This window comes from Ochotona curzoniae, unplaced genomic scaffold (genome assembly GCF_017591425.1).
Source record: "Ochotona curzoniae isolate NIBS_2020 unplaced genomic scaffold, NIBS_Ocur_1.0 contig_1274, whole genome shotgun sequence".
In the NCBI taxonomy this organism is placed as follows: domain Eukaryota; kingdom Metazoa; phylum Chordata; class Mammalia; order Lagomorpha; family Ochotonidae; genus Ochotona; species Ochotona curzoniae.
The window spans coordinates 4,763,090-4,775,896 of NW_024465023.1; the positions used below are offsets into that span (position 1 = coordinate 4,763,090).

Below are 12,807 nucleotides of genomic sequence, written 5' to 3' on the forward strand. Positions count from 1 at the left end.
AGAAACTTCTCAGTTATTCCTTTTCCAAAGGAAAGTACTCCTAGACCTCCCTTAAACTTTTAGAACAGTTTAAGAATTAATATTTAAAACACATGAGAGTATTTTAAAAGTTCATAGAAAATTTAATTAAAAGATAAGATTACTTTGGAGTAATCTTATCTATGCAGTTCTTTTGTAATATGTATTTTCCTAACATTTTTTTTTTAAGATTTATTTTTATTATTTTTTTATTGGAAAGGCAGATATACAGAGAGGAGAGACAGAGAGGAAGATCTTCCGTCCAATGATTCACTCCCCAAGTGAGCGCAACGGGCCGATACTATGCCGATCCGAAGCCAGGAGCCTCTTCCAGGTCTCCCACGCGGGTGCAGGGTCCCAAAGCTTTGGGCCGTCCTCGACTGCTTTCCCAGGCCACAAGCAGGGAGCTGGAAGGGAAGTGGGGCCGCCGGGATTAGAACCGGCGCCCATATGGGATCCCTGGCGTGCAAGGCAAGGACTTAACCACTTGCGCCACCGCGCCGGGCCCTTTTCCTAACATTTTGAAGATTGTATAGACAGATTTCAAAACATGCTTGCATCAAAATAAATGTGTAATTCTGTTTTTCCATAAATCTTTTCAAATCCCTTCATATGGATTTTACTTTATATAATACCTTCGCATGATCACAGTTAACTGTTATCACAGCTGACAAGTGTCACCACTACTAACCTATCAAAAGCATGTTGACCCTTACTTGCCCCCACATGTACATCTCCTCTCCTTTTGCTCAGGATAGCAGTTTTTAAAGTGTAGACTCTGGACCATGAGGTTCAACAGCAGCATCCCCAGGAATACAGATTGTTAGGAATACAGATTCCTTGGGATGACCCAAACCTACACAAAATAAAAGATTCAGGGTGGCTGGGGTAGAAATCCATTTTAATAGGTTCAAGTTTGAGAACCACTGCCCAATCTTACGGACATAGATAATATGGCAGATAAAAGGCAGGATTTCATTGTGTCCCTATGTCATAATCTGCACATTTCTGATTGCTTGTCTTCATTTCTGTGTGCATGCCTTCAACATATATCCACATTTACTTGAGTTTCTAAGTAGCTCACCTTTGAACAAATAGATGCACCGAAACCTTTTTATGTGTGAATGCAAAGAAAGTTAGGTGACATGGATACATTTCCCAAGTTCAAGTTGCAACTAGAAACTGAGCAAGGTTTGACTGAAGAGCAAATAGGGTAAGAATGTGTACTTTATGCTTTTCTATATGTTCACCTAATTTAATGTCTCTATTCTTATCAGTATCTTTATCTATACAAAACCATTTTCAAGGGACTGTGAAATTGCACAGATGAGAACATGTTGCATCAGGACTCGTACCAGTCACAGGACAGTCCCCTGTTGTTTCACTCTTCTCACTTTGCTAAATGCTAAAGATTCTTGGACTTCCACGTAAAACCCTTTTCTGCAGAAGACTGATAAATCTGTTGATAAAATTAGTTTCATGTGTTACTTTAAGGCTTGAGATTTTTCAGATTTATGTAATAAAGGCTAACATACTCTTTCTTTTCAGTGAGAACTCTGTCCCTCAGTTGAGGACAATGAAGTCAGACTGGGAAGGTTAGAGGCTGGTGGTCTGAGATCCCTCTGACAGAAAAGAAAAATTCCAGGACTTTGAATTCATTCTAGTTACTGCTGTCCAACTTTACCAGTTTACAGCACTTCTTCATTTTCAGCCAAAGTTAAACACAACTCCCAGCTTGAGAAAGGTTTTTTTTTTTTTTTTAAAGTAATGATATATATCATCTGCTATTGTGGAAAATATAAAATCAATAATTATGACACCTCAAAAAAGATGACTTTCATTTTACAAATGCTACTTATTATCCCTCCACTTTTTATTTATTCCATCTCCAGTTGTATCCTGAAACTGATTTGCAGTACACTTCAGGTCTGGAATACTACCAGATTTTCCCCAACTGCCATCAGGTAGTTCAGATTCTAGGTTAATTTTGTTTCAAATCTAATTTTACAAATACCCTTGCTCAGAAGCCACACTGCTTTCTTACCACTCATGACATTTAGACACTCATAAGGCTAAATTCTTCTGTCCAACTCTGTTGTAATCCAGTCTAACTTTATTTTGTGCTTTTCTCCAACCAACAGGTCCCCTTCACCTAAGATAGCTGTGAAATTGCACTGCTCACTCTTAGGGCAAAGTTAAAGAAACAAGAAAAACAGACACTGAAATGCCTAACAGCAAAAGTTTATTCAGATTTGAGCTTAAGGAATATTTCTAGTACATGCTGAGAAAACAGTCATACTCCAATCTTAGGGAATCTGACAGGGAGTACCAGACGATACTGAAATAGGCTTTGACACACTACTACTACCACTAGAAGGAGATCATTGTAACACGTAAACACTGCCAGAAGCTAGAACACTTACATATCACCTGCTTTTATGTTACACTGACTTTATGGAAAGCGCATCTTCTAATTCTGCACTTGCTACTTGAGGAAATAGCATTCGAGATTAAATGTTAATACTTGGGTGTAGAGAAGAAATACAGAGTGGTAAGCATCACAACATTTTAGAGCCTACATATACATGTTTACAGCCTTAAGATTAGTTAAGAAGTAGCGCTTCAATTTGTGTGTGTGTGTGTGTGTGTGTGTGTGTGTGTGTGTGTGTGTGTGTGTAAAACAGTATTCAACAATGGTTAACGCATGAGAAGACACTGCTTTGGTCCATCCACTCTTTCCAGCTTTTCAAAGTGTTTCCTGGCATTGCGGATGTTGATCAGAGTAGCTGCAGAAGCTAAGGGCAAGGGTAGGGAGATACCCAATAGAGTAAGTATGGGCAGATAAAGAAATGTGTAACCAGTAAAAACAAATCAGCAAAAGAGAACAAATCCCTCAAAATATGTCACAGAAAACACATAGAAACAAGAAGTCCCAAGTTATCCTGGTTCAATTTCCCTAAGTTTTACAAAAATAAAAAAAAAATTGAAGACTTACATATTTGAAAGGCAACGTTACAGAGAAATACAGGGAAAGACAGAAAGAGATCTTCATGCTCGTTCACTTCCCTAATGGCCGTAACAGGTAAGGCTAATCTGCACAAAGGCTAGCAGCTTCAGACTGGGTCTCTCAAATGCATGGAGAGGCCTATGCACTTGGGCCATTAGCAAGGAGCTGGATTGGAAGTAGAGGAACCAGGACTTGAACTTGCGACCATTTGGGATACAGGCATGGAAGGGATGACTTAATCTGCTATGCCGGCCTCAAAATTTTGTTAAATAAGCAAATTTCTTAATATTCTAAAGCTAAATTTCTGAACATTTTTGGTTTGGGGATAATATAAAAGAATCCATTAAATTATAATAGTACTTGCCTAGTATAGGAAAAGCCAGTATATGAGAGACCATTTAAACTTCTGGGAATATCTTCTGTAATAATGTAAGTAAAAATCATTATTTCATTGTTTGTGATAAACATGGCTATTATGATTGGAAGCACCAAACACTTCCCTTCATGCCCATAACATAAACATTGTAATATGGTAAATAGGAATATGTAATGGCATATAACAGTTCAGGGTTTAATATTTTTGGTTTTTAGAACTTTGATTCACTAATCTTAAAATATATGTACCATAGGAAGTATAGATCATGGATTTAGGATCTCTTTTCATTGAATTTCACAATTTGCTTTCTGAAGTTTACATGAAAATAAACATGATGGCCTAGAGCTAAAATATTTTTAAACTTTAAAATATTAGTGTATTAAACAAAAAAGTAGTTATCAATATTATTAAAATACCTTTTCATCTAATGGGTAAAGTATGTATGACAAAACTTTTCTTATAAAAAATGTATTTGTATTAGTTGAAAGGCAGAGTTACAGAGAGAGCAAGGGAGAGACAAGGAGGGAGAGCTTCCACCTGCTGGTTCACTCTCCAGATAGCCGCAACGGCCAGGGCTGGGCCAGGGTGAAGCCAGGAGCTGCATCCAGCTTTCCCATGTGGGTGCAGGGGCCCAAACACTTGAGCCACTCTCTGCCGCCTTCCCAGGTGCACTGGCACGAATCTGGATTGTAAGTGCAGGGGCTGATTCTTGAACCAGCGTGCACATGGGATACTGGCATTGCAAACTACTATTCCACAATGCCAGCCCAACAATTTTTTTTTTCTTCTAATACTTTCACAATATTGTGCAACTATCCTCAATACAAAATATTTTAAAGTATATAATGAAGTACTACCATTAGGGCAGCTGTTTAAAGAATACATGGTTTTGAAAGTATCTCAGCTAAATTTATACTTACGAATGGATGGATCTGACATCACAACCATCACGTAAGTGTTGGATGTAAAGATATCAATGAAAGCAGCAAAATTAGAATTCCTAACTTCCATGCTCTGGAAAGAGGCAGCCAATTTGCTATAGGATAAAGGAAAAAAAGTAGTTAAATAAAATAATAACATTTGAGAAGCTCTTATTTTCAATGTTGAACATTTATAGCACTATATCTCAATTTACCACTGCGTTAAGGTAATCACTAACCCTATTTTTTTTCCCAAGGAAACTCTAATAACTTGAATGTGATACTGAAGGTGGGAAGAAAAGTGGATGACAGGATCATACTGATTGTGAAAAGAAAATGGGCTTAGACGTAGATCTGTTTAAAAACATCATGCTACAAGAAAATTTCTCTAATCTTTAAGAATCAGCTTAAACTGAAATTCCTGTCACTGAAATTAATACCTAGAAAATTTCAATGTGTAACATTGATATTTGACAAATGATTATATTTTTGATAACAGAGTAACTGTTTTTGCTTGTCATTTGTTACTTGTCCCTAGAATTATTATCATAAAATCCTAGAATATTTCAAAGTGTGCAAAGGCATCAAGGGGTGAGCTTATTCTTATTGTCTAGGCATCAAGGCATTGCCAGGGTAAGAATTTTGATTTTGAAATATTACCGAATTATAATGTTCAGTTATTCCTTCTTTTTATGTTTATAATGCCAAGGTTAGGAACGATTTTAACAACAGCTGGCACGATTAGACATTCTGTACCATTTTGGAATCAGCGCCTCCTTATATTCATTACTGTAATTTTCCAGTGAATTTTGGCATTTAGTAGGACACATTCGCCTTCCTCCTCCTTCAAGACACTCCTGGTTATTCTGCTTCTTTCTTTTGAAATAGAACCAAATATCTGAGAAAGATATTCTGCTTAAATACTTTTCACTTGTATCAGTTGAGTTCATCTTAAAAGACAATGACCTGTCCCTCAGTCAACTGCAGGCTCCCTTAGAGTTTACTAAAGGAACTATCCTGAATTTACAAGCTCAGTTTACTACAGTTACTTGAACTATACTATAGCTACAAAACTTACAACAACTTTTATTTTTTACCAGAGATAAATAGATCAGATACACAATATCTCTTACCTGCAGCTCAGCTTGAACTGCTTAATAATATTGCTGATTTTTTCAAATCTATGGGCATCCCGCTGCTCTTTACACTGATAGTGAGAAATCACCTACAGAAAAGAGCATTGCCATGAATCCATGCAAAAGGAGGCACATCATTCTCCGCTATTCTTCAAAGTAGATATCTGACAGTCTCTTGGAAGCAATGACTTAAAAGATAGACTTGGCATCTGAATGACTTTTCACCTCTCTCCTATACCACTGCCAACATTCTGTGTGATTTCGCTATGGGGATTATCCATTCAGTACTATTTTGCTGTGATCTCAGACTACCAAAGTATTATCTATATGTGGCTAAAGACCTATGATTTTTCAATATTATGAAAGTGTTGATACATATTTAATAGAAACTACACTCCTTTTCCTCCTTTTAGCCTTTACCTGGGCTAGGGAATTATAATCTAATTCTCTTGCACAATGTCGGGAAGCAGCATGAGAGGGCCATAATTCTTTCTTGTTTTTAAACAAGATTTTTACTGAGGCTGCATGATGGCTTAATTGGCTTATCCTCCGCCTATAAGCACTGGCATCCCACAGGGGTGCTGGTTTGTGTCCTGGCTGCTCCACTTCCCACCCAGCTCCGTGCCTATGGCCTGGGAAGATGGCCCAAAGCCCTGGGACCCTGCACCCATGTTGGAGAACCAGAAGAAGCTCTTGATTCCTGGCTTCAGGCTGGTTCAGCTAAGGACTCTGAGCCATCTGGGGAATTAAGCAGCGGATGGAAGATCTTTCTCTGTGTCAATATGCCTTTCAAATAAAAACAAATCCTGAAAAAAGATTTTATTTTCTTCATTTGAAAGGTATTGTTCCCTCAGCTGTAGGTAGCTTCCTTGGTTGCACTGTACCTCAGCAGTTGTTACACTGCTGAGAAAAGCAGCCAACAGCTGGCGGGCATTCCAGGCTTAGTTAATGCCAAATCTGTATTAACTATACCAGTTCGCCAGCATAATTGCTTGCTCTTCCATCCAGCATAATTGCTTATTCTTTTTTATTTTCATTTTTCTTTTAAAAGGTAAGTGGGGAAGGCAGGGTAGTCCCAGGCCAGGACACGCCACCCCAGGTTGGGGAGCTGCAATTGCCTGTGGAAGGGGTCTGGGGACGTACTGGAGTAGGAGTGGCTGAAAGCATGTTTAACAAGGGAGGAATAAGTTCAGGGGTCTTCCACAGATGTGCCATTGTACTCACAGGTAGGCAATTGAGCTGAGATGAAGTGGTTTAGAGGAGGGAAACCAGGGGGGATGTCTGGGTCAGGTAAGGCACCACCTATCCACATGGGTGATCTTAGCTGAGCTAAATAACACTGCCCATGGCCCACTGGCAGTCGCAAAAATTGGGGCTGGGAATGGGAGGGGCAGGGTGAATCATGGGCTAGGCTGTGCTAGGCTGCAGTACCTGCTTACGAGTGTTGGAGCAGGGGATGGGCCACGCCAGTCTGGGTTGCGGCATCCATGAAAGAATTGGACCTGGGGACAGATTCTATAGGAGTATTATAGACTCACCTCTGTGGGACAGTGGGACCTGCTGGTTTATGTGGAGAGCTGGGGTGGTGTTGGTCTGAGCCAGGCTAAACTACAGAACTCACCTGACTGGAACCCACCTGCCTGGAGGCTGGAGCTGGAAGAAAGCAGGGTAGGGCCAGGCTGCAGCACCCATCAGCAATGCAAGGGCTGCACTGAGAACAGACCATGCCACTGGCACATGTGAGATCTGGAGCTGGCAGCAGGCCTAGTATGGGAGAACTCCCCTAATAGGCCACAGCTCCCTCTGTGGAGCATGGGAGCCAAGGCTGGGGGTGGGTCAGGCCAGGCAAGGCTGCAAGCATTTGTGTTTTTGTGTGCCGGGACTGGGGACAGGCTGGGCTAGGCCAGACCTTAGGATCCACTGGCACACAGGAGAGCCATGACAGGGTGTGGCTTTGCCCAGATGGGCTGGGCTTCAACAACCACCACTGAGAGCTGAAACTGCAGGTAGGGCATGCCAGATTGAGTTGAAACACCCACCAGCATGCAGAAGACCTGAGCCCAGTAGGATATCTCTGGAAACTCCCCTGCTGGACTAAAGCTCCCACTGGTGAGTGCGAGAGCAAGGGCTGCAGGCTGGGCAAAACTGCTGTACCCATTAGCATATGTGTAGGCTGGGTCTGGTGGCAGGCCAAACTGGGTTGGGCTCTAGACTCCACTGGTGCTCCCAAGAGTCACAATGGGTGTGGGACAGGCCAAGGCTAGGCTTTGGCACCTGCTGGACCACAAGAGAGTTGGGTCTGGGACGTGGGCTAGGCTGGGCTAGGCTGCAGCATCCATTGGTGAGAACCAGAATGGGTGCATGCCAGTTGGGCTAGGCACCTCTTTCTGCTGATGAGTGTGAAAGCCAGGGCTGGCAATACACTAGACCAGGCTGGGCTGCAGTAACTTTGAACATTGATGTTCTGTGTCTTGCAGTAGACTGGGCCAGTCTGGGGTGGGCCAGGCTCAGCAAAGGTACTGTACCTACTTGAGTGCAGGAGACCCACAATGAGTGTGGGCCCGCTGGACTAGGCCACAGTACATGCTGGCAAGTGCTTAGACTGGATGCAAGTAATGTCAGGTTGGACTGCAGTACCAACTGGCAGGTGCCTGGCAGGAGAATGGCAGGCACTTCCCTACTAGACTGTACCTATCACTGGTGAGCACAGAAACCAGGTTTGGTGGGTCTAGGCTGGACAAGGTGGCAGCAACTCTTGGCATGCATGAGGGGCAGGTCTGGGGGCAAGGCGGGCTGATCTAAGCTGTAGCAACCACAGGTGTGTACAAGAGTGTGATGGGATATGGGATGTGCCAGGCTAGGCCACAGCAGAGGCTAGCACACCCAAAACCTGGGGCTATGGGTGAGCCTGGTAGGGTTATTGGGTGTCTCCCTGACTAGGCTGTGGCACTCACTAGTATGCGTGAGGACTGGCTTTGTGGAGGACTGGCTTGACTAGGCCACAGCATCCATCAGTTCATGTGAGATAAGGGACTGAGGAGTAACCAACTAGGAAGCCCTACCCATCAGTATTTACACTGGCTACTGCAGGTGACAAAGCGCACCTGACCCTGCTCTGTCTGGCACACACAAGAGTCAAGTCTGAAGTCACCCCAGATCAGGTTTCTTGGGGAACTCGCCAACTAGATGGCTGGACTCAAATCCTTGTCACAGGGAAGTTCACAATACATACGGTACATCCTTAGAGCGCATGTATTGGGATTGGGCCTCCTCAGTTGCTGATGCTTGTGTAGTGTACAGGGAAACAGGACAGCCAGCTCTTTTTGGTCAGCAGAGGACATCGACAGCCTCATCAGAGGATGGAAAGCAGAACAGGCTGTATAATTCTCCTGGCCAAGCTTTGCAGCATGTTCCTGGGTATGTGCATGCATTAAAGTGGACTCTGTCAACCAATAAACCTCAGAAAGATTTTCTCAACCCTGCAGCAATGAAGCCTACAGTGTCTCTGGGCTATCAAAAGCACTCAGGTAACACCCTTGCCCATAATGGGGTCTCTAGGGCATCATCAAAGGACTGTCCTACATCCCTGAGTGCTGATATAGTTTGACAGCAAGGAGTGGGTCTCTTCCCTTCTGCTCCTGTGGAAATAGGAGAAAAAAAAAAAGACTGAAACACATGTCCCACTCACCTTTCTCCACATCTGATCCCCCTCACACCCAAATGAGGGGCCCACATGGGCATGCATCTCTTTCAATTATGTAAACAATATTTAAAAATAATAAAGGAAAGGCAGTACTGCAGAGAAATGGAAAACTAGAGAGAAATCTTCAGTCTTCTGATTTACTTCCCAGATGGCCACAACAGTCAGGCTGAAGCCAGGAGTCAAGAGCTTCATCCACATCTCTTATGTGGGTGGCATACCTGCAAAACTCCAAATTCTGCTAAGTATTAGAGTCTTAACGCTAAAGAACTTCTTTCCCTTGTTGGCCACAGAACTTAATAATTATGGGTGTGCATACGGAAGTGATGATTAGACAAAAAGATTCTTCCTGAAGTGGTAACAGGCTATTCCGTGTTGCTGACCAACAAAAGGCACAGTGTGAAACACATCTGTAGAGCGACAAGTTCTTACCAGAAACGTAGCTCTTTCAAAGAGAAGAACTTCATCTGCTTCAATAATTTCAGCAAAATTCCTTAGATTCATTTCCAGCTGCTGAACGTTGGGAATCAGCTGATAAACAATGCTGGACCAAGCCTAACAGAATAGAATCATAAGGTTGTGTTACCAACAGGTAGCCAGTCCTAAATCCTTGAAATGAGTAAGCACAGTACAACATATGGACAGGAAAATATGATGACAATTGAGTCCCAAACATATACTGACATTAAATATGACATAACACAAATGAAATGAGAAAATGCAGCTAATATCTAATTTTTGTCCTTGAATTCAATGTTTTAAGGTTCAAACAATTTCATAAAATATTAGAGAAACTCCTTCCCATTGATAATTGAAAATGAACAAGTAACATCATTGCCATCATGTTGCCTTAGGGAAAAAAGTTGAAAATATGACCGATGTGCTAAAAAGCTTCTAATCCAGCCATTCAACAAATATTTTAGTCCAACAGTGTAGATCGCTCTAAAGATGAGAACATAATAATGCAATATTTAGCATACACCCAACAATTTTTAGAAAATATTAGCCACATGGACAAATGGGCCCTCCCCTCACTGGGATAATATACCATTACAAGAGAAACCAGTGGCATTTTCAATCCCAAAGGTTTGCTGTCAGCTGTACAAATTATTGATCCAAATGAATTAAAAATGGTCCACTGTGTGTTCACCTAGAACTGACTTCATCCAGAGAAGTATGACTAATGTAAGCAGTTGAAAATCACCATACCCTCCCTCTGTTCTCTTATGTATTTCCATTATTATGGTTCTTTCACTCTCACTGCAGTTTGTCTGGTTAGGTGTACTTGGTTCTTCTCTCCCCAGCTAGAGGACAGGAACTTGGTTTTAGTCATTTGTGTTTCCAGCAGCATCAGGCAGATATGCAATGAGTGCTTGTTGAATAAAACTTAATATAAAAATGTACGTCAGCTCTATGCAACATTGATGTAAGAGATAGTAGTGCCATGTCTCTGTTCCAATTAGTTTTATTACTTAGGCATGGGGGCTCAGGTTCCAAGTTCCCAGGTCGGTGTTAATGTCACTGCTGAATTTACCTTGGAGAAGGCACCAAAGCTAACCACAGCAGAGACATTGTCACTCACAGCAGTGTTGTGATTAGCCAATTGTCTTTGGTCGTGTTATGTATTGCCATCCTTCACACCGCAGTTGGTTCTTATCAGTGCGTCATGTCCATCCTTATTCACGGTTACCTGTTCTATGGGAATAAGGCTTTGAGAGAAATTCGGCCCATATTAATCTAGAACAGTATTTCCTAGAAAGGTATCTCAAAATGATCTGTTATTAGAGTGAGGCTGGGTCAACATAATATTGAGGGAAAAAAAATGAATTCGTTTCTTTTTCAAAAGTAGTGGCTATCTTTAAAGTCCAATGGTTTTTCTCCTTGGCAAGTCAGGTTTCCGTGCTTCTGGTTGCAGATAAACTTGTCAGATGCAGATGTTACTGAAGCGTTAGCTACCAGTGACACAGAAGAGTGCTTTCCCATCCGAGCCACACTTGTCAATGGGTACCAGAAGCAGTCTGAAGGAAAAGTCTGACCACAGGAGAACTCAAACTGAGCCAGTCCTTCAAATCACTAGATCAGCAGGAAAAGGGGGAAAGCAGGAGCCTATGTGCCAATAATGCAATTTCAGCTTCATCTGCGACACAGCTATTATCGTAACTTCCACAATCACTACAATAGCGGGAACAATCTTTCTGGCTGCAAGAACACTAGTCTCCAATTTCTCATTAAAATTGAAGCTAAAATATTCTATTATATCATGTCTCATTCTAAGACTCCCTTCTCCAATTTCTTCCCTAGATATTTTTCTTCACTGCCTTCCAGTTTTAGGCAGACAAACTATATCCTGTGCAGGTACCTAAATACGAGACATAACTCCAATCAGCATTGAGACCACACCAGGTCAAAATGGATGATGGCCAGCCAGTGAAGCATCTGCTACCACAAAGATCAATATCAAAGTAATCCTGACCATACTGGCTAATTTAGTGTGATTTGGTAGCTATGTCGACCCAGTGTAAGAGCAAAGCAAAGTATCTCTAAGGTTAAGTTTGATTTTCTTGAAACAACTTATTGTAGATATTTGTTAAGTATAACAAATCTAGAGGGCTAAAAAAAGCTGTTAGTCTTGGTAACATTCTTCTAGCTTTCTTTCATGCTCTTAAAATGAGGAAACGCAGGGAGATGAACACACCTTATAGAGAGTTTCATCCCAGATAGATGTCCGGAAGCAGGAGCACTCCAAGGGGCGAGACAAACGCCTCAGATCTTCTTCTCGCTCTTTAAAAATCTGAATTAAAAAGTCCAACATTCTGATCAGCATGTAACAGCCATCCTTATTCACTGTAAAATCTGTAACTATAGCTTCTGCTTTTGCACCTTGAACAGTTTTTCTTTTGTTTCTGGTTATTACATAAAACTATATTTATGTGCTGTTTCATTTCAATAATTATATATTGTATCATGTTCAAAACATGGAACAATTTTTCCTCAAATATTTACCATTTTTTCATGGTGAATATATTCAAAATCCTTTCTTCTATTTTTTAAAAATAAAAATATAATACATTATCAGTATCGTTAAGTTATCCTATTGTGTGTCAAAATATCAGTACTACTTCCTTCAATGTAACTATAACTCAGTATATTCATTGTTCACCCACCCACCCACCCACATTTTTTCAGCCTGATTTTTCTGCATCCTCAGCTATGGAGATCAATTTTTGTTGGTTCCGTATATGAGCGAAATCATGCAACACCTCTTTCTGTACTGGGTTTATTTCACGTGACATAGTGATCGCTAGCTCTGTGCTCTGGCAAGCTACATTATGACTCAGCAGTATTTCATTGTATGTAACATGTTTTTGTTTTTGTAAACTACATGACTTAATCCTTTTTTGAGATTAATCCAATAGTATTCCATGTGCATATGTATCATTGTGTGTACTGCTCTACTATGTACATGTACTGATTTTTTTTTTGCAAACTATAGGATTAAATCCTTTTTAATGGCTCAATTTTATTCCATCATGTATCATGTTTTCTTTATTCGTGTGTTTATTCATCCAGAAGCTGATCAGGACACTTAGGTCATTTCTATATCCTAGGTATTGTATTAATGTGATTTTGACTATACATTATTTCACGAA

At 41.1% G+C, this 12,807-nt stretch overlaps 1 protein-coding gene across 2 annotated transcripts in view; it reads right to left on the reverse strand.

Moving 5' to 3' along the window:
• Positions 1-2,243: 2,243 nt before the first annotated feature.
• RRAGB (Ras related GTP binding B) overlaps positions 2,244-12,807 on the reverse strand; it is a 29,029-nt gene continuing 18,465 nt past the window's right edge. For both annotated transcript variants that reach the window (XM_040997924.1, XM_040997916.1), the window contains 5 exons: positions 11,853-11,948; positions 9,590-9,712; positions 5,455-5,546; positions 4,322-4,437; positions 2,244-2,813 (listed from right to left, as the gene is read on the reverse strand). In XM_040997924.1, the coding sequence (XP_040853858.1) occupies positions 2,716-2,813; positions 4,322-4,437; positions 5,455-5,546; positions 9,590-9,712; positions 11,853-11,948 (525 nt within the window). In that variant the 3' untranslated portion in view covers positions 2,244-2,715. The remainder of the gene's footprint in view (positions 2,814-4,321; positions 4,438-5,454; positions 5,547-9,589; positions 9,713-11,852; positions 11,949-12,807) is intronic.